Genomic DNA, 24,113 nt, shown 5'->3' with positions numbered 1-24,113 from the left:
TAACATTCTGTAGCTAACGCCGATCAGTCACCAAGATAGCTGCCCCTTCCCTGCTCTCTCTCTCCCCTCCGGTACAGCTCCGAAGGTAGTGTGGAGTTGCATTAGGTAACGTTTATCAGGAAACCGTATTACATCTCTCTCCCCCCCTTTGCTGCTCTCTCCCCCCCCCCCCCCTCCCTCCTTCCCTGCTCTCTCTCTCCCCTCCGGTAAAGCACTGTAACGTAGTGTGGATTTGCATTAGGTAACGCGAGATACGGATGATACTTGCGCATTAGTTTCTGTTATGGATCAGTATCAACAGTCCAGCCAGTAACGTTACTATATTATCAATGCTACTTTAGTTATAGCCTGATATATGAAAGCTAACTTTACAATGTTGTGATGTGACGTTAGCTAACATCCTGTAGCTAACGCCGGTCCCTCACCAAGATAGCTGCCCAGTTCTCCACTGGTTCTCCTCACACCACAGCTCAATTTCTCTCCGATTGCCGTTATTTCTTCTAATCCTTGGCTGCTCCTGGTCTCTTCGACGCCTAGCAGGCTCATAATTATAAGGTTGTGGTCCGTCATATGCATTCGAATATACATGTTCAACTTCTTCTGTGTCTTCTGTGTCGAAACTAGCATTGGGATCCATGTTTATTAATACGTTACACCAGCCGCTCTTCTCCTTGTTTCCCCTTTGTTACGTCACACGCGGGAGGTCACGTGGGGAGTCTTTTTTGATGCATAAGTAAAAATGTCTTACAAAAACGACGCCAGATGTCACTGTAGTGTATATTTATGTATATTTTTGGGAAAATCTAGTTTATACATCATTTTCCTACACATTTATTCACAGGTGTCTTTAACCTGGAAGTTGCTCTTTAGCAATCGTAACTGAAAGGCTGCCTGCCAAACGTAAACATTCAGCCACCTGACTTGCTAACTCTCGCAAGTTTTACACAAGATGGATCCTTTCTAGCCATAACCCTTGCTCTTGTTGTTGGGCCGGATGAAAATGGACTGCTGTGCATTTAGCTGTCCTTTCAGGTCCCTCACAGGGCAGAATTAGGAGGGAATTCCGTCTCGTAGCGCTTGTGCACTGTTTTGAAATGCCGCTCCTAAAGTACCCTTCTTCGATAAAGCCACGCTCACATTGCAGAGGAGACAGATGGACTTTGAATTGGAATAGATACAAAAATAATCATCCTCCCAATCGGAGTGAAAATTATATATTTTGGGCTTTTTTGCTTCTGCGGTCTTGTGTGTGTGCTGACTGTCACTCCTGTTGACACGGACAACGTCAGCGAACTAGTGCACTGCCCACTGCCCACCAGCAACGCCCCGAAACATGGGGTCACGCCGGCCAATCACGAAGCTTTGATGCGTTCAAGTGCATTATTCTGGCACAGGAAGATTATGTTATAGGACATTTACGATAAAACTGAATATTGTTGTTCTATTTTTAGACACATCTCACGATCGACTGGGAATCTCCCCGTCGATTGTAATCGACTGGTTGGGCACCCCTGGTCTTCATGGACCAGGATGCATTGCGTGCAAGATAGTGACACCCAGACAATATTCGTAGTCTGGTTGCGTCTACATTTATTTAGATCAGCCTTTCCCAAACTCAGGGTCGTGACCCAAAATGGGTCGCGGACCCCTTTTGATTGGCTTGCCAGTTAAATGCATTGCTCCACACACGCAGCGTCAGAGCTGATGGCTGCGTTGCAAAGATTTTTTTTAAATAATTTTTGTATTTTATTTTTTATTTTGAAAATGAAATTATGCAATATAGCATTGTATATTGAATGATTTAATTTTCTAAATACAAATAAACTAAAAATAAAAGATTGTATTTGTATCAGCTCTGACGCGTCCCCCGCGAAAGTTTTCGCGCTGTCCGTTTATTGTCTGTTGATTAATCCTGATCGTACATGATGGCAAAAAGATGATACAAAGAGGAGTTTTTAAACGTTGGCTTCACAAAAGCTGTTAGAAATGGAGAAGAGCGGCCTCAGTGTGTTTTATGTGGAGAGGTGCTCAGTAACGAAAGCTTGAAAATGAATAAATTGGACCTGCATCTTCAAACAAAACATCCTCTGCATCGGGACAAATCGAAGGATTTTTTCATCTGCAAAGAGTCTTTCAAGAAGCAGTGTTTTGACGGTGGAAAAGTAAGTCACTTATTTTAATCATTTGTTTTGTGTTTTTGTGAGTTTGTCAGGGTCTGTTGTTAAATTGTTTCGTAAATGGAAAGTTGGATGAAATGCAGACTGAGCCCTGGAGCGGACCGCCAGCTGCGCGCTCTCGCGCGTCCTCTACTCCAGTGATTCTTAACCATAGGGCCGCGGCCCACACTTGGGCCGCCAGCGCCCCCCAGAGGGCCACAAAAAACTTTCAGTTTTGCACCTGTGGGCCGCAAGGGCCGCGAGACTGCGTGCAGCTTTCAACCACGTGGTGGCGGTTTTTTTTTTGTCAATGTATCTTTATTACCACTCAGTTGTTAACAAGCGCCAATACACATAGATGAAGCGGCAAAAATGGAGAAGTTTTTAAAAAGAAAAAATGAAGACGAATGTCCTGCCAACCCCCCCACCCAAAAGACAAAGTTTTTACGGAAATACAATCTCGACTTCATTAAATACGGTTTCGTACATGGAGGAACAGAGGCAGTGCCAAAAGCCCAGTGTGTGGAGTGTGGGCTAATGCTGTCCAACGAAGCCCTCAAGCCCTCAAAACTACAGCGGCATCTAGAGACCAAGCACCCGAATCTCGTGGGAAAGCCGGTGGAATATTTTAAGAGGAAGGAAAGTGGGCTGCAGATGCAGAAAAGGTCTGTCGTGTCACTGACAAGCAACTCTAAATGTGCATTGAAAGTGAGCTACCTCGTAGCCAGACGTGTGGCACAGAGTAAGAAAGCATTCACCATAGCGGAGGAGTTGGTTCTGCCTGCCGCTGTTGATATGTGCCGTGAGATGGTCGGAGAGGCCGCTGCAAAAAAGCTGCTGACCATCCCACTCTCAAACGACACTGTGAGTCACCGTATCGCGGACATGGCATCAGACATACAGCATCAACTTATAGAAAGAATAAAAAGCAGCCCTTTTTTTTCTTTGCAATTAGACGAGTCCACGGATGTCACGAATGCTGCACTGCTGCTTGTTTTTGTTCGCTATCGCTGGGACAGTAGTTTGCACGAAGACATACTGTTTTGTGGAGAGCTACCAACACGAACTACGGCTCAGGAATGTTTCCGCTGCATGGATAACTACTTCACTGAGAACGGCCTGGACTGGCAGAACTGTGTCGGGGTGTGCAGTGACGGTGCAGCATCAATGACTGGCAGGCATCATGGTGTCATTAGACAGATCCTTGATCGTGCACCAGAAGCTAAATGGACACACTGTTTTCTCCACCGTGAAAGCCTTGCAGCAAAAAAGATGTCACCAGACCTCCACCAGGTGATGGATGTAAGTGTGAAAACCATAAACTTTATTAAAAACAATGCTGTGAACTCCAGATGTTTTGCTAAGCTTTGTGAGGACATAGAAGCAGATCATGTCCAACTGCTATATCACAGTGAAGTGAGATGGCTTTCCAGAGGACTGGTCCTCAATCGTTTGTTTGAACTGAGGAATGAGGTCTTCTCTTTTCTCAGTGAGAAAAAATCTAATCTTGTAGATTACTATGCTGACACAATGTTCACAGCAAAACTTGCCTACCTCTGTGACATTTTTTCACTACTGAACCAACTGAACACCTCACTTCAAGGAAGAAACAGCAACATATTTTGTGTTGCAGACAAAGTTGAAGCTTTCAAGAGGAAACTTGCTTTGTGGACCAAGAGGGCCCAGGAAAATAGGATGGACATGTTTCCACTTTTGTCTGACATTTTGGAAAACTCCCCTCAGGTGAAGATCAGCGACTCAGTCTCCCAGCACCTCTCACAACTGGCAGAGAAATTTGGTGACTACTTTCCTGAGGATCCCAGAGAGGGAAACATGTGGATTTTGGACCCATTTTCAGTGGATCCCACTGCAAATGATGTTGCTTTGCCCTCACACCTGGAATCCCAGCTTCTGGACGTTTCCACTGACAGCACTTTAAAGCTGCAGTGGGGCAAACTGGATCTGGGCTCATTCTGGGTTGCTGTCTCAAAGGAGTACCCATGTCTTGCACTGAGGGCTGTGAAACTCCTTCTCCCATTCACAACTACGTACCTGTGTGAATCAGGATTCTCCATTGTGGCCACAACTAAGACCAAAGCCCGAAACAGACTCAGAGCAACACTGGAGTCTACTCTGAGAGTGAGCCTTTCTCCCATTCCACCCAGACTGGATCTGATTATGTCTCAGAAGCAGGCCCAAGTGTCTCATTAAGAGGTCAAGATAAAAAGGGAGTTGTATTATTGTTGTTATTGTTGTTCATTGTTGTTATTATTTGTGTCATTGTTCATTTGTCACAGATATAAAGATTATTCTGGTTCTGCCATGCAAAAATGGAGACTGCTGAAGCAATTTTCAAATAGCTTTGCAGATTATAAGGCTATAGTTTCATTTGCACTTTATTTCAATTTCATTTAGTTTATTTATTTAATTTAAAAATAGATTTATATTATTTGAATGCATTTATTTTATCACCCCCTTTTATTGATTGATTGATTATTTATATATATATATATATATATATTTTTTTTTTATTAATTTAAAGTAAAATCCTAATATTGGTCTTTTTTATTATTATTTAAAAGCCTGACTTGATCCTTGACATTTTTTCTTGTCACAGCTTGATTTGGTCCAGGAATTATCAGCCTGTTCGGTGTCTTGATACAGTATGTGTAGGTTTACATACACATGTTTAATAAAAGTATTTGTGATGATCCCATTTTATCATGTCATTTTATTTGATAAGGTTTTTGCTTGTTAAACAGTTAGTGGATTTGGTTTATTATTGAATACAAATCAAACCGAGAATGAGGTCAATTAAACCTATACAGTGTTAATATTTAATGGGCCCCGGGCCACTTTGTACTATAAAAATTGGGCCTCAAGGTCAAAAAGGTGAAGAACCCCTGCTCTACTCGCTCCCGCGAGTCCATTCTGTAGCGGCACAGAGCGGTGTTTCAAAAACAATAACCACAGGAAGATTAGAGGGAAAGTGACAGGCAGTATGAGAAGGAAAGCGAGACAAAGTATCAGCCGCACGGACGTGACTGCTGCAGTGTGATGCACATAGGAATACATATGGGGGTTATTCCCTATCTTTATTCAAGAGCGTGGTCTTTAAATTTGAGAGCATACTTTATTGATTTCACGTTCAGAATATGTATTTCTTTCCCTAAAACCCTGTCCTCACACTCAAATAGTGCTTGCTTGCGCTTAGATTTGCTCTGCTTCTGCTCAAACTGTACGCTTGCACTCAGATATATTGCTGCGCTTACAGGTTTCCTGTGTTCCAGTTTAAACCTTCTCCTTGCACTCAGGCTGTTTCTGTGCGCTCGTGAAATGTCTGCTCTCAGATTTCTTCTGTGCGCGCTTGGGTCTTTTGTGCAACAACCCTGTCAAAATCCCTCCGTGGGGATTCCCCACAGTAGCCTATTGAGTATGTAGTAGCTTTGGATAAAAGCGTCTAACAAGTAACATGTAATGTAATGCGCTATAAATGCGGTTGCCAGGTCCACATTGGGTATACAGCCTACGCCGGCTGGTGTTAAAAATCACCCAATAACCCAGCAATGTTAATGATAATATCTTCTCTGTTATTTTCAGGCATTCAAAGGGAACAGAGGGGGACTGAGGGCATCCTATCAAGTCAGCCTCCACAACAAAAAAGTTAATCAGTTGCCAAGTGTTGGAGTTTATTTGTCTCTGAGTGTTTTAAAACAGCTCTGTTTATTTAAAAGTGTTTAAAAAATGTGTGTACATAGTTTTTGATCTAGTGACAAACTTAATGTTGCACTTCTGATAATTTAAATTTGGTTTCACCTGTGATTAACTGAATACACTTCACTGCACTTCAGTTAGTGTTTTGTCCCTTTCTGTTTACAACATGTTTGTTCTTTGTTCATTTAAAATAGTTTAAAATGGTGTGTACATAGTTTTTGAGCTAGCGACAAACTTAATATTGCACTTTTGATAATTGTATAATTGAAATGTGTACTGTATATACTTGACTGCACGTCCCATGTTTCGTCTTTCTGCTTTGATCCTTATTTTTTTCTGGGCAAGCTCAAAGGGAAGGTTGTTATGGTGAGAAACCTAATTGCTGCAATGCACTTTTATAATTAAATAAATATTTTCATTTACATTTTAAATTCATGGTGTGTTGCATTCTTTGTTTATAACTGTAGATATTATGGAAAATCATAACATTTTTTGAGCTTGGGTCCCTTAGGACCACAACATTTCTGTTTTGGGTCTCATGCTGAAAAAGTTTGGGAACCCCTGATTTAGGTGATAAAATACAAAAATAAAACTGAGGTTCGAATCAGCATGGTTCAAGGATGACTGCCTATTGTACAGAAGGCCAATTATTACTAAACCAAAATAGTCCCAAAAAGTCCCAAGCTAATTTGTCCGACAGCAAATACCCGAAGCGGTACATGTCTTGTGCTTGCATTGGTTGAATTGGATAGAATATAGCACAGTGATGCAAACACAGGTATGGTGAAAAAAGAGAGAACTATTCGAAGCAGAAAGAAACAGCGTAATATACCATCTGACAAAGGCCTGTGCTATAATGCTTCAATTAACTGGCTATTCTTTATAATATACTCAGATCAATTGGAGACAGAGATGTTAAGTTATAAATCAAGGGTTTTTATTATTTACAGCAGGGGTGGGGAACCTTTTTCCTTTCAATTTTTACAACATCCTCCGAGAGCCGTACAAATTATTGAGCTCAACCTCTGCTTAAAAAAACTAAAATCACAGTCCATTCATTTGGCCTTTCTTTCATGCTGTGCAAAGAACAAGCAGATATCTTACCATGACTTGCGCATGCATGCATGTGCACGTTGTGGCATGACCACCAAAACAGAAAGATATGGACACAAGATGTGTGCAAATGTAATTAGTATCCATGTGAACATGATTTAAGTAGGGGGTGGACCTAACCTCCTCTAGGAGGGTCCGGGGGCATGCTCCCCCGGGAAGATTCTTTTTTAAATATTGAAGTTAAAAGCATCAATCTGGTGCACTTTGAGAGCATCATGAGGAGATCTATGGATACATCTTTCAACACCCATTTGAAACAGAACTGGAAGCAGATTTTTCTTTTTAGATATTTTACAAATCACCTTTCAAACTGTATTCTTGTTATTTTTAACAACTTTTTTGTTACAGTCATATAGTATTTTATACCTGTTTTTCATTTAGTCTCTAATGTCTCATTAATAATTATAATGATCATATCAAGGTGTGCCTTAACCTCACTGAGCTGAGGTTATTTGAGCCTCTCAGGAGAGAGCTCTCTTCCACCTGGTTGTAGTAAAGCTCTTTAAATTCGTCAGCATAGCTAGCTAACCAGATGCTAATAACAGATCGCCACTGTGCTTACAACTAAAGACACAGCCACGCAAACACTGCGGCATGTGTACGGCTCCTTATGGGTACTGCAATATTTGAAGAGCTGGAGCGGCGTTCCGGTGCTCTCCGTCTGCACTCTAGTTTAGACTCCTTTCAGACGAGACATAACCACGTTACGCTTGTGTTGTGTTCAAGGAACCAGTCCTTGGCCAGGAAAAACAGGCACTCGCTCGTTTAATTATTTTGCGATTTAGATTTCTTCTTCTTTTTTGAAGTGAGAAGTTGACTCCCCCCCCCCCAAACGAAAACGAAAACTCTTCGGTTCTCCACGAATTACACAAGTCACCCAAATCGTCCTTAAAAAAGCGGGAGGCGCCGGAAAGCGACTAATTTGCATCACTGATAGCATGAGGAGTGGGATTTGTGAGGGTGAGTGTAAACATATCATGTTAAGCTTATGAAAGATAAAAAGTTGGTTGCATTGAGTGTCTCTTTTTGGACCAAGCAGTTGTTTTGCAAGAATAGGCCATCAAACAATGACATGGCAACATTGTTGGCATGATCTTAGTTTTTATGTCCTATTTTATTTAAAATGCATTTCTCCTTGTATTGTTTGACGACTTCCTTTTGTTTTCCCGCCTGTGTGATTGTGTGATTGTGTTCACCTGCTGCCATTGTGTTTTTTCCTGCCCTCCCCAGCTGTGTCTTGCCTTTGTGATTATGGGGTGCATGCCAAGTCTCTTATTTCCTCATTCCTCGATCCTCGCTATCACCAGAAGTTCTGGTGTGCCATCTTAAATGTGGGGTAGGTAATTTTGGAGAAACCAGCTCGAGTGCGGTAGAATTTCAAAATACACAGCCGAAAAAAATCTGCCACTTCCTTGCAGAGCCCCTCCTCCAACACACACGAACGCGCACATGACCAATGAGGGCACGAGGTAAGTTTGCGCACAGATGGAAGGCTGACAGGCAGGTAGGCCATCCAGTCATTTTAGCCGGGCCGGCTAAAATGATTGGTCATGCTTTTTACAGTACTACGGCTTCCACAGATTCAATTTTTTCATGGATTTTTTTGTCAAAGTACTTAAGATATTCATTGTTATCGGGGTGTTAAGAGCATTCCATGGAATATAACAAAAAGTGTATCTCAAGCCGGCTTCTTAAACTTACCCCACCTTTAAGGAGCAATCCATGTTCTCATTTGTACCGGAGGACCGAGGAGTGAGGACCGATACCGGGGAGTGATAACCGAGGAACCACCAGACCATCCTTCAGTGAAATCCTCAGCGCCTCGCCCCCTTACTGTGTACCCGTCACTGATTGGACGCTGCAGCGCATCCACTGATCCAATGCTTCTTAACAGCGGAATTAATACAGATAACATATTAAAGGGAATAACTCCTCAGTGTATACTGTTTGTTTTTGAAATGATTTTTCATCTAGTTGAAAATAAGTGATAATCAGCGTTCATACACCTTTTCACCAATGATTTTCATATAATTTTCCATAACCAAAAAAAATAAAATTACCACTGAAAATTGTTTATTTTAACATGGAACAGGAAAATAAGGTCTGCATATGACACATGTTGTGCCTATCTAAAACAAATCAAATAGTAGGCTTACTTGCTTCTACATGCTAAAGCAACTGTAGTCAGGGATGCAAACTCAGGTATGAAAAAGGTGACAAGGATCCGAGCCCCCCCCGACCCCACGAATATCGGCTTTAAAATTAGGAATAACAGAGGATTTTAGCAGTCAGAACAACTAAAGCAGCAGTCAATAATAACAGAAACGCTAAAGAGTCACATCTAATAGCAATATACAAAAGCATTTATTTTAATTGTGTAGCAGTCACTTTATAATTTTGGCAGCACTGTTGAGCATTTTGAAAATGTATTTTCATGCCTCTGTGCAAGGCTTAGTCTTTCTATCTTTATAGCCACTGGTGTAAAGTAACTAAATTCATAAACTCAACAAGTACTATACTTGGGCACAATTTTGAGATACTTGTACTTTATTTAAGTATTTCAATGTTTTGCTACTTTGTACTTATAGTCCTCTAAAATTCAGAGGTAAAAGGTGTACTTTTACTCCACTACATGTATTTAATCCCTTTAGTTACTTTACAGATGTGGATGAATGATGTGAAATATAATCAAGTGTTGAATCAGACTTTAGTTCCACCTGGAGTAAATGCACAAGCTACCCTGCAGCATACACTCCTAAAAGGGGTAAATTAATAATCTTTTTTCTCAAAATTCAGATTGAACATACAGATGTAGCACTGAATTTCAGACTCCGGCTTACAGCTTCCTGCCTACGACCTGCCTAAGACCAGTATAGAGGAATGTTAAGCCCTCCCACTATTTTCCAAGAGGGCGTTGCCAGATTTTCAATTTCAGGTTTTAACCAGGAGATGGCGCTTCATTCACAAATACAGAAAGACAAGTTTCATGGACTTTCAGTTGTGTTTTGAAGAGCATTTGAACACATCAATATTTTAGATCAACTAAAGTATATCTAATCTTGTAATTCAATAATATATAGTCTTTATATATGAAATAATCATAATTATAATGTAAATGTTTACATTACACTTCTTTATTTGTTATGCTCATACTTTTACCTTTACAATCGTTTGCTTTAATATGCAGTATATTTTTTGTATTTTGTGTTTGCTTCCTCCTGCTCCCTTTCGGACACATACTGTATGATTTATTATTATTAATATGAAGATATTATTAAGATAAGATAAGATAAGATGTTACTTTATTGATTGAACAATTTAGTTTAGAATGTGCTGTCCCACGGTAATTCAGTAGGCTCACAGGTCACATTCCGACCATTATTTAAAACAATAGGTGCTTTCACACCGTCTACAGTTTGATTTGTATAGAGGGAGCTCTGTGGCTGAATGGCCAGATTAGGTGTGGCGCATTTATCATAGGTGATCAGAGCTAACTGCCTGCCGTTAGATTTCATTTAAAAAACAGATCTGATTTTAAGACTACTTCATCGCTCATAAAGAATGATAAGAATAAGAATAATGCGTATTGAACTGGTTTAATTAATTAGTGAGTTTATTAGGGTCGGGACTTTAATGCTTTAATTAAGATTAATTAATTAAACAAAAATTAACGCATTTTAATCGCACTTATTTTTGCACCGCGGAACGTTTCTCACTGGATGAGTTTCAGGGGTACCGATTATACTGGAGCACCAACTAAGGTTCCTGACTTCAGACAACAACAAACCACAGTGAACGATTGTCAAACATGAACGAAGAAGCTGATGAGACCGCTTTGGTTGGCCCCGTGAATGGGACATTTTGTTTTAAAAAACGGACGGATGGAAGCGTCAATAAGAGCACGGTTGTTTGCAAATTATGCAAAAAGGAATTTGCATATCACCGCAGCACATCAAGCCTCAAGTATCACCTCAATGCAAAACATATAGCAGCTAGCGTGGAAGCTAGCGTGGACGTTAGCCCGACTCGGAGTACAAGGACCCACACCCAATTCGCGTTGATCAAACAGTGGCCTATGCAACAGAGAGATTTTATTTTTCATCAGGATATTGGAAGAATAGGAGGGATTGAGGTCAATCACTGCACTTTTTTATTTTATTTTAAATGGTACACTTTATGTTGAACTATTTATTACGTTGTTGGAGCAACTGGCACTTTATGTTGAACTGTTTATTGTTTTGGCCAAGGTTATTGAGAGAGTTGGACTGAAATTGATTAGATTTTTTAAATCAACTATTGGTAAATCAACAAAGTCTGTTATGGCCTCTGAAGCAACAGAGAGATGTTCTCTAATAGTCAGGGTTTCCAATGTTCTGAATGTACTTGAAAGTATTGTGTTTTACTTAAAAAACAAAGTGTTATAGTTTACAGAAGGTCTACCTACCTATAGGCTACCTGAATCTCTGAAATGTACTATAGTCCTAAATATGCTATTGCTACACTTTATGGCAAATATTGCCCTTTTCTGTTGGTCTTGGTTAAGTACCACCTTGAAAAAAATAAACAATGTTTTGTTGCTTAAGCTTATGTATTCAGTCATTATTCAATGGTATACTAAAATCCATGTGAAAAGAATTGCTTATCACTGTTCTCAGGTCAAATATTTATATGTGATTAAAAATGCGATTAATTTCGATTAATTAATTACAAAGCCTCTAATTAGATTAATTGTTTTAATCGAGTCCCGGCCCTAGAGTTTATTTAACACTAGAACCGCCAATCGGGTCAATTTGTGTGATGTGTGTTGTGTGTGTGCAATGTAACTTTTTTTCAATAAAATATTAAAGTCTCCCAGTCCCTGACTTTTCCTGAAAGTGTGTTATGTAGCACCCTATGTTGTTAAAAATTGCATTCTAATAGTGGGATTTGACAGGTTTAGGTAGGCCTATACAAAAACCTCTGGCGGTTCTAGTGTTAAGGTAATTAGGTGCAGGCAGTTTGCTTTTCAGCCCAACGGTATACTGTTTTTTTCAGACGCGGAGGGATACTGACTTGTTGTGAAAAGTAACTTACAATTCTACCCGTGGTATACGCTGAGTATATCACGGCTAAGAACCAATCAGATTGCTTGATTTGACTTGTCCGTTTTATAAGTATATATATATATTGTACTTGAGTAAAAGTAGAAGTACTCAGATCTTGTACTTGAGTAAAAGTAGAAACACATAGATCTTGTACTTGAGTAAAAGTAGAAGCACTCAGGTCTTGTACTTGAGTAAAAGTAGAAGCACACAGATCTTGTACTTGAGTAAAAGTAGAAGTACTCAGATCTTGTACTTGAGTAAAAGGAGAAGTACTCAGATCTTGTACTTGAGTAAAAGTAGAAGTACTCAGATCTTGTACTTGAGTAAAAGTAAAAGTACTCAGATCTTGTACTAGAGTAAAAGGAGAAGTACTCAGATCTTGTACTTGAGTAAAAGTAGAAGCACATAGATCTTGTACTTGAGTAAAAGGAGAAGTACTCAGATCTTGTACTTGAGTAAAATTAGAAGTACCAGAGTGTAGGAATACCCTGTTACAGTAAAAGTCCTGCATTCAAAATGTTCCTCAAGTAAAAGTAGAAAAGTATTATCATCAAAATATAGTGAAAGTAGCGACAGTAAAAGTAGTCATTGTGCAGATTGGTCTATTTCAGAATAATATATATGATATGTTTTATAATGATTGATCATGACAGTGTTCTCAAAGCTGGTAAAGGTGCAGCTAGTTTGAATGACTTTGTATACTGCAGGGTAGCTTGTGGATTTACTCCAGGTGGAACTAAAGTCTGATTTAACACTTGATTATATTTCACATCATTCATCCACATCTGTAAAGTAACTAAAGGTATTAAATACATGTAGTGGAGTAGAAGTACACCATGTACCTCTGAACTGTAGTGGGGTAGAAGAACAAAGTAGCAAAACATTGAAATACTTAAATAAAGTACAAGTATCTCAAAATTGTGCCCAAGTATAGTACTTGTTGAGTTTATGAACTTAGTTACTTTACACCAGTGGCTATAAAGATAGAAAGACTAAGCCTTGCACAGAGGCATGAAAATACATTTTCATAATGCTCGACAGTGCTGCCAAAATTATAAACTGACTGCTACACAATTTAAAATAAATGCTTTTATATATTTCTATTAGATGTGACTCTTTGGCGTTTCTGTTATTATTAACACTAATGCTTTAGTTGTTCTGTTAATATCCTCTGTTATTCCTCATTTTAAAGCCGATATTCCGTGGGGTGGGGGAGCCGGGGGCTCGGATCCTTGTCACCTTGTTCATACCTGATGAGTTTGCATCCCTGTATGTTAAAAAGCCTCAGTTACCTTAATTCATGTAATAAAAACATCTCAGGTCAGTAACACTCAAAGCTAAATGTGAAATACCATGTTCAGCTATGTTACTATTTATAATGTTATTGTTGTTACATCCGAAGATGTACATATTGGAATGATTTCTTAACTTACAGTAGGCTATTTTTTACAATGTGTGTTGGAAGGATTTATTAAATTACTATGAATATTGTCATTGTTGAAGGCTTTTAGAGAAGGGTGAACTATAAGCCTGAATTACATAACATTTTATACCTAAAAACATAAAAGCCACAATAAATGAATCACAATTATTCTATTTATTTTTACCTCCCGTATTGCTTTCAACCCACCAGCTTTTATGGTGTTGTTACGTCACTAACTGTAAGCTTGTCACATACAGTCTATGGTCACTCAGAGTGACCTACAGTTAATTTAGCTGCTGGAGAAGAAAGATCAGGGGGGGGGGGGGGAGAGAGCTGTGGTTGATGGGCCATTAGTTGTGTAAATACACAGCTGAGAGCTGCCGTTTCATTCAGACTGTTTAAAAAACGGTAACAACGGACTATTTTTCTTAGCGGATGCATGTCAATTTAAATCAATACAACTATTTTTTAAATCAATAAAAACATTTTCTAAATCCATAAAAGCATTTCAATTAATACTGGGAGTCATGTTGTTACTTTGTTGAGAATGTGGCCATGTAATAAGCGGGATAATTGGCAGCGACTTGTTCCTTATGGGGAAAATAACACCCGCCATGCAGATCAGGATCCCTCCGCTGCGCTTTGGGATCCTGATCTGCCGAGAGGCTCCATTAAAATATAAATATTTTTAGTGAATTACTGAGTTTAGGCACGTTAATAAAGTTTTAATGAAGTTGAATACAGTATATTCATATGTGTCAGTGATTTCATGTCAATTCGGCGAACATAAACATAAATGACCGTGGTGAAGATGATGATTAAATTAGGATTAAAAATCGAGAGCCGGGCTGCATTTCCTCCTGTTCGTTTTTTTCAACTAAACAACATTATTTTGTTAAATAACAACATGGTGATGTTTTGTAAATGATTACATGTCTCTTATTTAGCACAGAGTATGATATCTGTGACATATGGATCTTAACAAAGTTCCGCTGTACATCCAGCGTACTGTATCTGACTTTATTTCACATGAGCTCCAGTGTGGAACCCCACTGCACCCCCTGGTGGATCAATGATCCATTGCACCTGGCTTCATTATAATTACATGTATCTATCACGGGGGCGGTCTCAAGTCAAGCTGGAGGTTTTCCCTTGAGCGAGGGCAGATCACGTACCAATCACGGCCCTCGCGTTTCAAACTGTCTGAAATGAACCGCTACATCTGTAGTAAACATTTTTTTATTATAGTGTCCATCCGAAAACAAAACATTACTTGTAGTGAAACCTTTTTAGAGAGGATCAGCATTTTTTTTTTATATATATGTATGTGTATTACTCAAGCGGCAAACCCTGGGGAAGAGCCGGGACGCCAATACGGAAGTCCCACACACTGCAGTTCATCTAGTGGCCAGTAGGAGCAGTCTGCAGAAGGGATCAATTTCCATAGACCCCCATTTTAAAATGCCCACATTTACAGCAGAAATAAACATGTTTACATCGTGGTTCAAAAAACCATATTCTCTGTATTCGAAGATCCCCCCCTTCATGAATATGGATTGGGGGGGTGAATTTTTTCACAACTCATCTGTTTAATTAATATTAAGCCTTAAAGTTATGCATATATTAGGGCGTGGTCACATTGAGTGACGGCTCTGTCAAGTAACTGCTGCTGCTAGCATCTTGTCTCTCTGCTAGCTGCTCCGTGAAGCTACAGGGACTCTGCCTGTTCAGCTCATCCAGGAAACACAACTTGAAGCCGGCCGTGGTTGTTTGTTCTTCATGCTTATATATCGGATTATTGTGACTCGCTCTGCGGCTAAAACAGACGGTGCATGAATGCGGTTTTGCGGTAAGTGAAATTTGAGTGTTTTATTTATGTGTTAATGATTTGAATCAGCTACGTAATGGATTTTAAGGCTTGGGTTAGCGTGTAAGCGAGTGGTAGCTACATCGGTGCTAACAATGCTAATCGTAGCCTCCAAGTTAAAATCATAAAATGTATATATAAAGGTTAAAACGAAATAGACAAGTGTTAAGTGGGATAATACTGTAGAACAAAGAGCTTCGGTTTGAGGTTGATAAAATAAGGTCATCCTTTATTATGAAGGTAGGAAGTGTAGGCATCGCTAAGGTTAATTTAAATTGGCTGTGCTCAAGTATGTAGACAAGCTAATGTCGAAGTAGTGTATGTGAAATCAACCTCACAATAAGATGTGTGTATATTACAATTATGAATGTCATATTTCAAGGTGATTACTTAGATATTACAATATGGTTGGTTGAGCTGGAGTTCATTATTGAGCTTACACTTACAATGAACCCAAACCTTGTTGTTTTTATGAATTGCATTACCAAATGGATATCAAATAAACAGCAAGCATTTGGTAACACAACTTCCAAAGTTACAGTAAAATAAAAAAGGACCCTGACTCGGACAATACACAATCCAACATATTCAACAGAAGAGAATCAGTCATATTGTTTGTACACATGGTACTTTACATATATATCTGTTTGTTTCAGGTGTCCAGGTGATGCAGACAGGCTGGACCAGAGAGTGAGAGACAGAACTGGACTCCTCACAGCAGTGAACTTCAGCACAGGTACAAAGGCTCATTTTTTCATACTGTACAAAGAATCAAGAAATATATTGGTTTAAATGAATGAAGTATTGACTTGAATACACTGATATACATTCCATTAAACAATACTAGATCACCTACACATCAGTTAAGTTGAGGGTTTTTTCCATGCAAAAAGTTACATTTAGATGTTAACAAGCAATATGATTTTGTCAGCTTTCTAATTTAATGTATTAAAGGCAAAGATATTTAACACATAGTGAGAACTGCTACTATTTATCTCTCAATATTGTCTGTAAAAAATGTGGTTATTATTGAGTTATTGTTTCAGTGAGACAACAGAGCAAGCTTCTTCAGTTGCACTACGTTTTGATAACAGTTAAATATTATTTTGATAACAACATATATTTCAATGTTGATGAACTTCATACTGTTCATTCATAATCTGATTGTCTTTGTAGCTCACTGTTGAAATAAAAAAAAAACATTACAATTACAAAATAATTATATCTACAGCCCCTAAACACACAAACACACCGCTTTCATAAATAACACACTTGTTCTGCAATAATATGTTTTATGTTTCCTGGATCGGATTTCGAGGCGTAGTTGTGGGGTAGGGGGTCTGCAGCTCGGTGGACTAAGGATTGCACCACTGCTTTTTGCAGATGATGTGGTTCTGATGGCTTCATCGGTCTGCGACCTTCAGCACTCACTGGATCGGTTCGCAACCGAGTGTGAAGCGGCTGGGATGAGGATCAGCACCTCCAAATCTGAGGCCATGGTTCTCAGCAGGAAACCGATGGACTGTCCACTCCAAGTAGGGAATGAGTCCTTACCCCAAGTGAAGGAGTTCAAGTATCTCGGGGTCTTGTTCTCGAGTGAGGGAACAATGGAGCGTGAGATGGGCCAGAGAATCGGAGCAGCGGGAGCGCTACTGCAGTCGCTTTACCGAACCGTTGTGACGAAAAGAGAGCTGAGCCAGAAGGCAAAGCTCTCTGTCTACCGGGCCATCTTCGTTCCTACCCTCACCTATGGTCATGAAGGATGGGTCTTGACCGAAAGAACGAGATCGCGGATACAAGCGGCCGAGATGGGTTTTCTCCGCAGGGTGGCTGGTGTCTCCCTGAGGGATAAGGTGAGAAGTTCAGTCATCCCGGGGGGACTCGGAGTTGAACCACTCCTCCTTCGCGTCGAAAGGAGCCAGTTGAGGTGGTTCGGGCACCTAGTTAGGATGCCACCTGGGCGCCTCCCTAGAGAGGTGTTCCAGGCACGTCCAGCTGGGAAGAGACCGAGGGGTAGATCTAGGACCAGGTGGAGGGACTATATCTCTTGGCTGGCCTGAGAGCGCCTTGGGATCCCCCAGTCAGAGCTGGTTGATGTGAAAAATAAAGTTTGCTGGAACTGCTACCCCCGCGACCCTACCACGGATAAGAGGGAGAAGATGGATGGATGGATGTTTCCTGTCATTTTTGTTAGGAAAGGACATGCCTGAAAGACACGACATGTTCTCCTTCTCTGAGGGTCAAGAAGAACATCCAAGAGGAACATTAAAAGCTGATGCTCTGAGATTTTAAGACCAGTACACTAAGAAACTACTTTTAATGTAAAAACAGTCAGCTGATCAAATGCACCTATTTCCACATCTACACTCCATCAGCTGATTATTTCTATTTGCCTCACTTTATGAGCTTCACATCACTTGTACCTTGTACCGCAGAGTTTGCAACATCACAAATAAATGGGGCCAATCTTCAGTCAGATGTGAATGTGTAATCTAACATTTTCAGTAAGAATAATGGACAAAAGGAGTGCAAATACAAATACAATTTATTGAAATGTGAACCAAAAGTTAATCAAATGTTTTAAATAAAAAGCACATATGGACAGAAGGTGTAAACCTATTAAATGTATAAGTAAACACATTTAGTCAAATAACGTGACAGACTAGGCCTGTGCAGTTGGTATCAGCTTTGCCCACTATGAGCTCCTCCATCAGGCCTGGTCCTCCTCGCAGAGGAAAGACCCTCAGTCCTCTCAAGGGCCAAACAAACATACAGGACGTCCATCACACAGAGGTTTCTCCCTGAAGTCTCGGCAGCTTTCTGGACACCACGCTGTCTCAATCCGTCCACACTGAATATGAGAGGGGAAAATGAAAATAATAAATGCTTTAGACAATAAGAAACATAATGTTGACTGTTGAGTTGCTCAGTTTTTTTAGATTGTCAATACTATTACTGTATTTAATATCAGGTTAAGAGGCACATTCAAATAAAGATTGGTCTTTAAATACATGTGTTCTTTTGAATTGTTTGTCTAAAGTCAAGGATCTAGAACTGGTACTTAGTTTTAATGATAGTCTGGTTATTATGCTGTTTGGAGGAGGCCTCACAGGTAAGAGCACTAACTAGCTACCATCACATTTACCTTAGCTTGACTTAAATGTATTAAACGTATAGTTAAGTGATATCAAAATATAAATAACTAATATCATGCAAACATATTAATATTTGCTTGATTCCAGTGTTGAATTTAGCACAACTGCATACAAACGTTAAGGGATTTTAAGATTCTGAAGTATTATGCTAAAAAGTCAATAACTTAGATTATTATTTATAGTTTTTCTGAATAGTTTCAAGTCCGCTTACCTTAGAAACGTGAAATGCCACGGCAGTGTGCAGATGGGGAGAATGTTAGCTTAGCTTGGTAGCTTCAGCTAGCTCTGGAACTTTCAGCTCGGTGGCAGCAGGTCCCGCCTCGGCTCCGCCTCTTTGCCCTTATTTGGAGTAGGCGGGAGTTGAACTCTGATGTCACTGTCGAGCCGTTAGTGGCCGACTCCGCCTACTAATGGCTTCTCGGCAACTCTGCAGAATCCTATGGGTGACGTCACAGACCCTACGTCCATTTATATATACAGTCTATGGTATTACTGTGTAGTAGAAGCGTAGTACTGCCGTTTGGCCACAACGAATATTCTCATCAGAGTGCGGCGCACTTCCTGGGGATCCCTTCTCTTCGTTTGGCCTGTCTTTTTCTTCTTTGTGTGTGATTATTTGACAGATAAGAACCACACAACTGCATTAGTGGCCGCTGTCGCCCTCTGTCGGCCGTCAGCGCAACTTAAATGATGACGTTAAACTATTTTTTTTAAAGGGCCGGCCGGCCGTCAACGGCCCTTGACGACTGGCCGCTCTGTGGTTCTCCAGATTCTACAGATGGCCAATCCGCCCCTGGTAACAGGTTAATGACATTATTTGTATTTCCTTGTGAGCTTCTGAGTTCTATTCGGCCTCACACCCTGTGATCCATATTGAGACCCGTAGGATGTAATGTATCAAGTCTCTTGATCCACAACCTCTCTGCCCGCTGTCTATCCCCCGTAGCCCAATCCGGGTTGTGGCTGATGCCGCAAAGGATACTCTGCACCCCGTGCCTGATAAAGTGTCTCACCAGACGGGTAGGCTGTTTCCCACCCATCCTAACTGTGTACCTGTGATTTGACAAACAGGCTTTCAATGTGTTACGCGTTTCCCCTACATACAAAATCCCACATCTAGTGCATTTAATGCAGTACACGCAGTTGGAATGATCCAAAGCATTTTTTTTATAAAGGATTTGTCACCGACTTGGGCAAACTTGGCCGTCGGACCCGGGACCCAAATGAAGGGATTTTTGCCCGGACCAGAAGGTCCCTCAAATTTTGATTCCTTTTAAACGCCAAAATCAACTTCACCGACTGACCCAGGGTTGTCCCACTATCCTATTAAAGTTCTGTTTTACCAGTCTACTAGCCTGAACAGAAAAAGGGCAGAAAGTTTGGACACAAGTTTATCCTCCACCAATTCTCTTATGATAGAAATGGCCGAAGACGATTCTCCAAAAACAGTCGACCGACTCCGGCGCAGCAATGATCTGGAGTAACCCCTCTTTTTTAATGCTATAACCAGTATTTTCGTAGCCGCATCCCACTCAAAATTTGTGGAACAGATTCTCTTGAAACGAATAAGCTGAGATTTCACAATCCCCTTAAACGTATGTTCTGGATGAAAGCTGGACTGGTGTAATACAGATGTAGCACTTCATTTCCGACTCCAGCTTACAGCTTCCTGCCTACGACCTGGAATGTTAAGCCCTCCCACTATTTTCCAAGAGGGCGTTGCCAGATTTTCAATTTCAGGTTTTAACCAGGAGATGGCGCTTCATTCACAAATACAGAAATGATGCTGCCTTTCCTAGTTGACAGAAACTGCTTTGAAGAGCATTTGAAAATATAGTCTTTATATATTAAATAATCATGATAATAATGTAAATGTTTACATTACATTAAACCATGCATTTTGTAATGTCAGCATTTCATTTAGAAGAAAAGTAGTGATATTTGATATTTATACTCTATTCAAACAGATTAAACCATTTTCCCACTGTAGGCCGATGCATGAAATTCTTACATTTTTGCCAGTTATATTATGGAGCCGCTGTAAAAAAGGATTTGATCATTAAGTTATTGAAACTTTTGTCTTTAAGTTACTTTCACTTAACATATCAATTTATGCAATTTCAACTTAATTTCATAAGTTGTTATTATTTCAACTCTGTAAGCCAGTTCAATGAGCTCTACATTCTATGAAGTCAATTTGACTGAACAGTGAGTTGTGATGTGTAATAATGTTCTGAAACTTTCCATGGCCTCTTAACATAGCAGTAGTGTTGACATATTCCTGCCCGGTGAAAATAGTCCCGGTCTCATAGTTGTTTTCATTAATTGAATGCATTTAACAGGGACATGAGTTTTTTATTTTTTTACGATATACAGCAAGTGAACCACAGAGTTTGATTCGCCATTATCAAAAGAAGAACTTCCACCGGACAGATTGATGACTACGAAAAGCTAAGCGGCGGATGAATAAGTTTTTGTGAAGCGATATGACAGTGATTTCGGCTGATGAACCACTGACGGACAGGCAAAGTCAGGTGAGTGGTTGCATATTTAATGGTTTCAGGCAAAACGAAAAGTAGCTAAATGGAGTTAAATCCACACCTAACTGGTGTTTGAATGTTTATAAAAGAGATTTTATTTCAGGGCAGTGTTATGAAAATGTCGTTTAACCAAGCTAACTTTACAGGATTATGATTATCTAAACTTTTATTTAATAAATAAGTTTCAAGTATTCTTACTATTATGTATGACGCTTATGATTTTTTAAAAGGTTTAAATGGTAACTGCCTATATTTGTAGCTTAATTTAGAGAGGTTTTGTTTGTTCGTTCCAGTAATTAGCCGTGTCCCGGCTCTGTTCGGCTAAATATTTAAGCTAAATTAACGTGTTTCGGTGAGGTTGTGTTTGTTCCTGCCAGTAATTAGCCATGTCCCGGCTCTCTGTTCGGCTAAGAATTGTAGCTTGTTAGCCCCCGCCATTGCTTTGAAATGGATGTCATTTGTGGATAAGTATAGGGGACTTGAAGATTGTTTTTTGTTAAGGCCGAGCAAGTGTTAAAGTGATTCTATCCTTGCAACGTTTTTCTGGTTCAGCTCACGCTAAACCTGCCCAGATACAGAGGGGGTGCCTCGCGCCATTGAACGAGTAAAATGCTAACTGTGTTCAGAAATAGCATTTATATTGTGTACAAATGCTATGTTCCACTCTTGAAATGGAGACAAATTTGTATTTATGCTTTTTAGAAAATATTTTATAGAAAAGAAAGGAACATATTTATTTTTATTTTATTGACCTATGGTGCCCATAAACTACATGTCCCACAATGCATTTCGTTCTGTGACTTGCGCACTGAAGTGTCTTAATATCAGCCGTTTCTAGCAGCAGGAACCGTCGGTGCTCAAGGCACTTAAAAATGTTGATCTTTGATTGATGAGATTATTGTTATTTAATCTAATAAATGAATGGGATGTATGTAATTATAACACAGGGAAAGGTTACTGTTCACCCACAATAATAAATAAGATGTGCAATGGTTGTAATTGTTAGATATTTATATTATAATAAAATAAATAATATTTATACATGAACAATAATTTTTCCTAAACTTCTGCTTTCAGAGGTAGTCAAGTTATTACTAAAAAAATAAAATAATCCACTGAATAGTCTATGGAAAATAACTGCAAGCAAATAATCAACAATTACAACCATTGTACAATTTCTTTTAAGTTTGGTTAAAACAAATAATAGTTTTTTCATTGATATATTTGGCATGCACGTAGACACAAAAATGCTCTATGTGGATGCACACTAACCTTTCCCTGTTATTATTACATGCATCCCATGAATTTATTAGATTGAATATGCCTCATCAATCAAAGATGAACATTTCAAGTTGTTTATTTATTTAAATGAAGTACTGTTTAAGTCTTTATCATATGAATTCAGGGATAATATTGTAATTGTGAAAGCCAAGGCTTGTAGTTTATGGGCAACGTGACTGTTGTAATTGTGTGCATCTTATTCTTTGTCATGTTCTCAGTTCTTATTACTTTATTAAGGCCTGCTTCATAATGTACCTAAATGTGTGTTCTCTATTACAGACAGATTTTCAAAGATTTCCGTTTTGCTGCAACTGGATGAAGTGGACTTGTAAGTTGTGCAGGTTTTCCAGTTACAATGAGAAGGCAACATGCACAGTTGCAGACTGTAGGTAGAATATTTTCTATATGTCTGTCTCCTCAGATTCAGGCAGAGTTCCAGAGAATTGTCACTACGGACCTGCTTTCATCGTTTCTGGATGGACTTGATGGCCTGGCATTGCTGGAGGTCTACAAAGGTGCATCCAGGACTGGAAAGAAGCCGGCACTACAAGGCCTTTTGGACTGCCTTGAGAAAGATGTAAGTGGTGATGACCATAATTTGGCCACCATTTGTTTGCTACAAATGTTTATATCCCACTGCATTTGTTGTCCCGCAGGACACAAATGAGAGGAGGAGGACTGCTGCTCTCTTGGGACTATCACACTACATGTCTGGCGAAAATCAGGAAAATGTCATCAGGATGTGTGATGTAAGATCATAACTGTCTTGAATTACTTTATGTAATTGTACATTTTAAAATAAATCAACCCAAATCACCCTGTGCCCAAAGTTTCCTTCAAAAGTAATGTTTACAATTACCTTAATTTAACTAAAATAATTGCAATAAAGAATGATACATTTAATATAAACAAAAAACGCAAGAAAACGTAACTATTAAATAATATAAATAAATATAAAGCTCAAACTGTGAAAAGAGAGGCGGTTGAAATGATGTTCCATCACATTGCACTTTTACACTGTGAACTGTAGATTTTAGCTTCTATGTTTATAGCAGAAGCTTCTTAATTAGCTTTGTAGAGAAAAAGTACTTGTAGTACACTGAGCTCACTTTTATTTCTCCTTTTTTAAGGCTCATGGAGACACTCTCGAGGAAGCCATGAAGGTGATGCAAGTTGGTCTACTCATAGGCTACGAAGGTGAATGGGATGCCTTTCCTCAGCAGATCTTCAATGTGGCAGTTGTGGTCGAGGAGACAATTGTGCTCCACAACCTGAAAGATGTGGCTTTGCGATGCTTCTTGGACTAATATATTGCTTCAGTCTTCAGTATACTCTGGAAATGAAATATTCATTTGAGTTTATCCAGAGGGTTGTTATGAAGATACAGCCAGACCAAGCCTCTGCCAAAATACATGGACTAAAAAACAAACTAGGTAGTAGGTAGATCATCAAAGAGTGTAGAAAGTGAGCTCAATTTGGTGTTGTTCATTTGTATGTTCAAGTATTTTGTGTCTCTACAGTGACATGTTTTAAAAAAAATTAAATGTTTTAGGTTAGTGAGAATTCCATTTATGTTGGAAGTGTCACGAAGAAACTTGCATTTTAAGAGGAAATGTAATGTTCATTTCAGTATTTACTAGTGTCTTGAAAGAGTCCTCTCCTGCTGATGTTCAGAAAGCTCTCTATTTGTTTCGTACTGTTTGTGCTGCACCCTCTGTCCTATTTGTAAAATTAATAACATAAATGTGATGTTATAATTTGTATGCATGTATATCTGTAT

At 39.4% G+C, this 24,113-nt stretch overlaps 1 protein-coding gene across 3 annotated transcripts in view; it reads left to right on the top strand.

The window, feature by feature from the left end:
* Nucleotides 1–23,793, top strand: part of LOC307039402 (uncharacterized protein) — a 96,338-nt gene extending 72,545 nt beyond the window's left edge. Inside the window, exons 1-5 of one of the 3 annotated variants that reach the window (XR_013808216.1) lie at nucleotides 20,788–21,046; nucleotides 22,613–22,661; nucleotides 22,755–22,910; nucleotides 22,990–23,082; nucleotides 23,464–23,793. Coding sequence is in view for 2 of the 3 variants with exons in the window: in XM_079681445.1 (XP_079537571.1) it covers nucleotides 22,613–22,661; nucleotides 22,755–22,910; nucleotides 22,990–23,082; nucleotides 23,464–23,494 (329 nt within the window). In the remaining variant the exon portion in view is untranslated. Of the gene's footprint in view, nucleotides 1–20,787; nucleotides 21,047–22,612; nucleotides 22,662–22,754; nucleotides 22,911–22,989; nucleotides 23,083–23,463 lie in introns of those variants that run through there. The other 2 variants (XM_079681445.1, XM_079681447.1) reach the window with 2 other exon arrangements.
* Nucleotides 23,794–24,113: the final 320 nt, after the last annotated feature.

Source organism: Notothenia rossii (genome assembly GCF_949606895.1).
Source record: "Notothenia rossii genome assembly, chromosome: 1".
NCBI classification, from domain to species: domain Eukaryota; kingdom Metazoa; phylum Chordata; class Actinopteri; order Perciformes; family Nototheniidae; genus Notothenia; species Notothenia rossii.
Note: the sequence above shows the minus strand (reverse complement) of the source record. Positions and strands in the feature narration are given on the sequence as shown.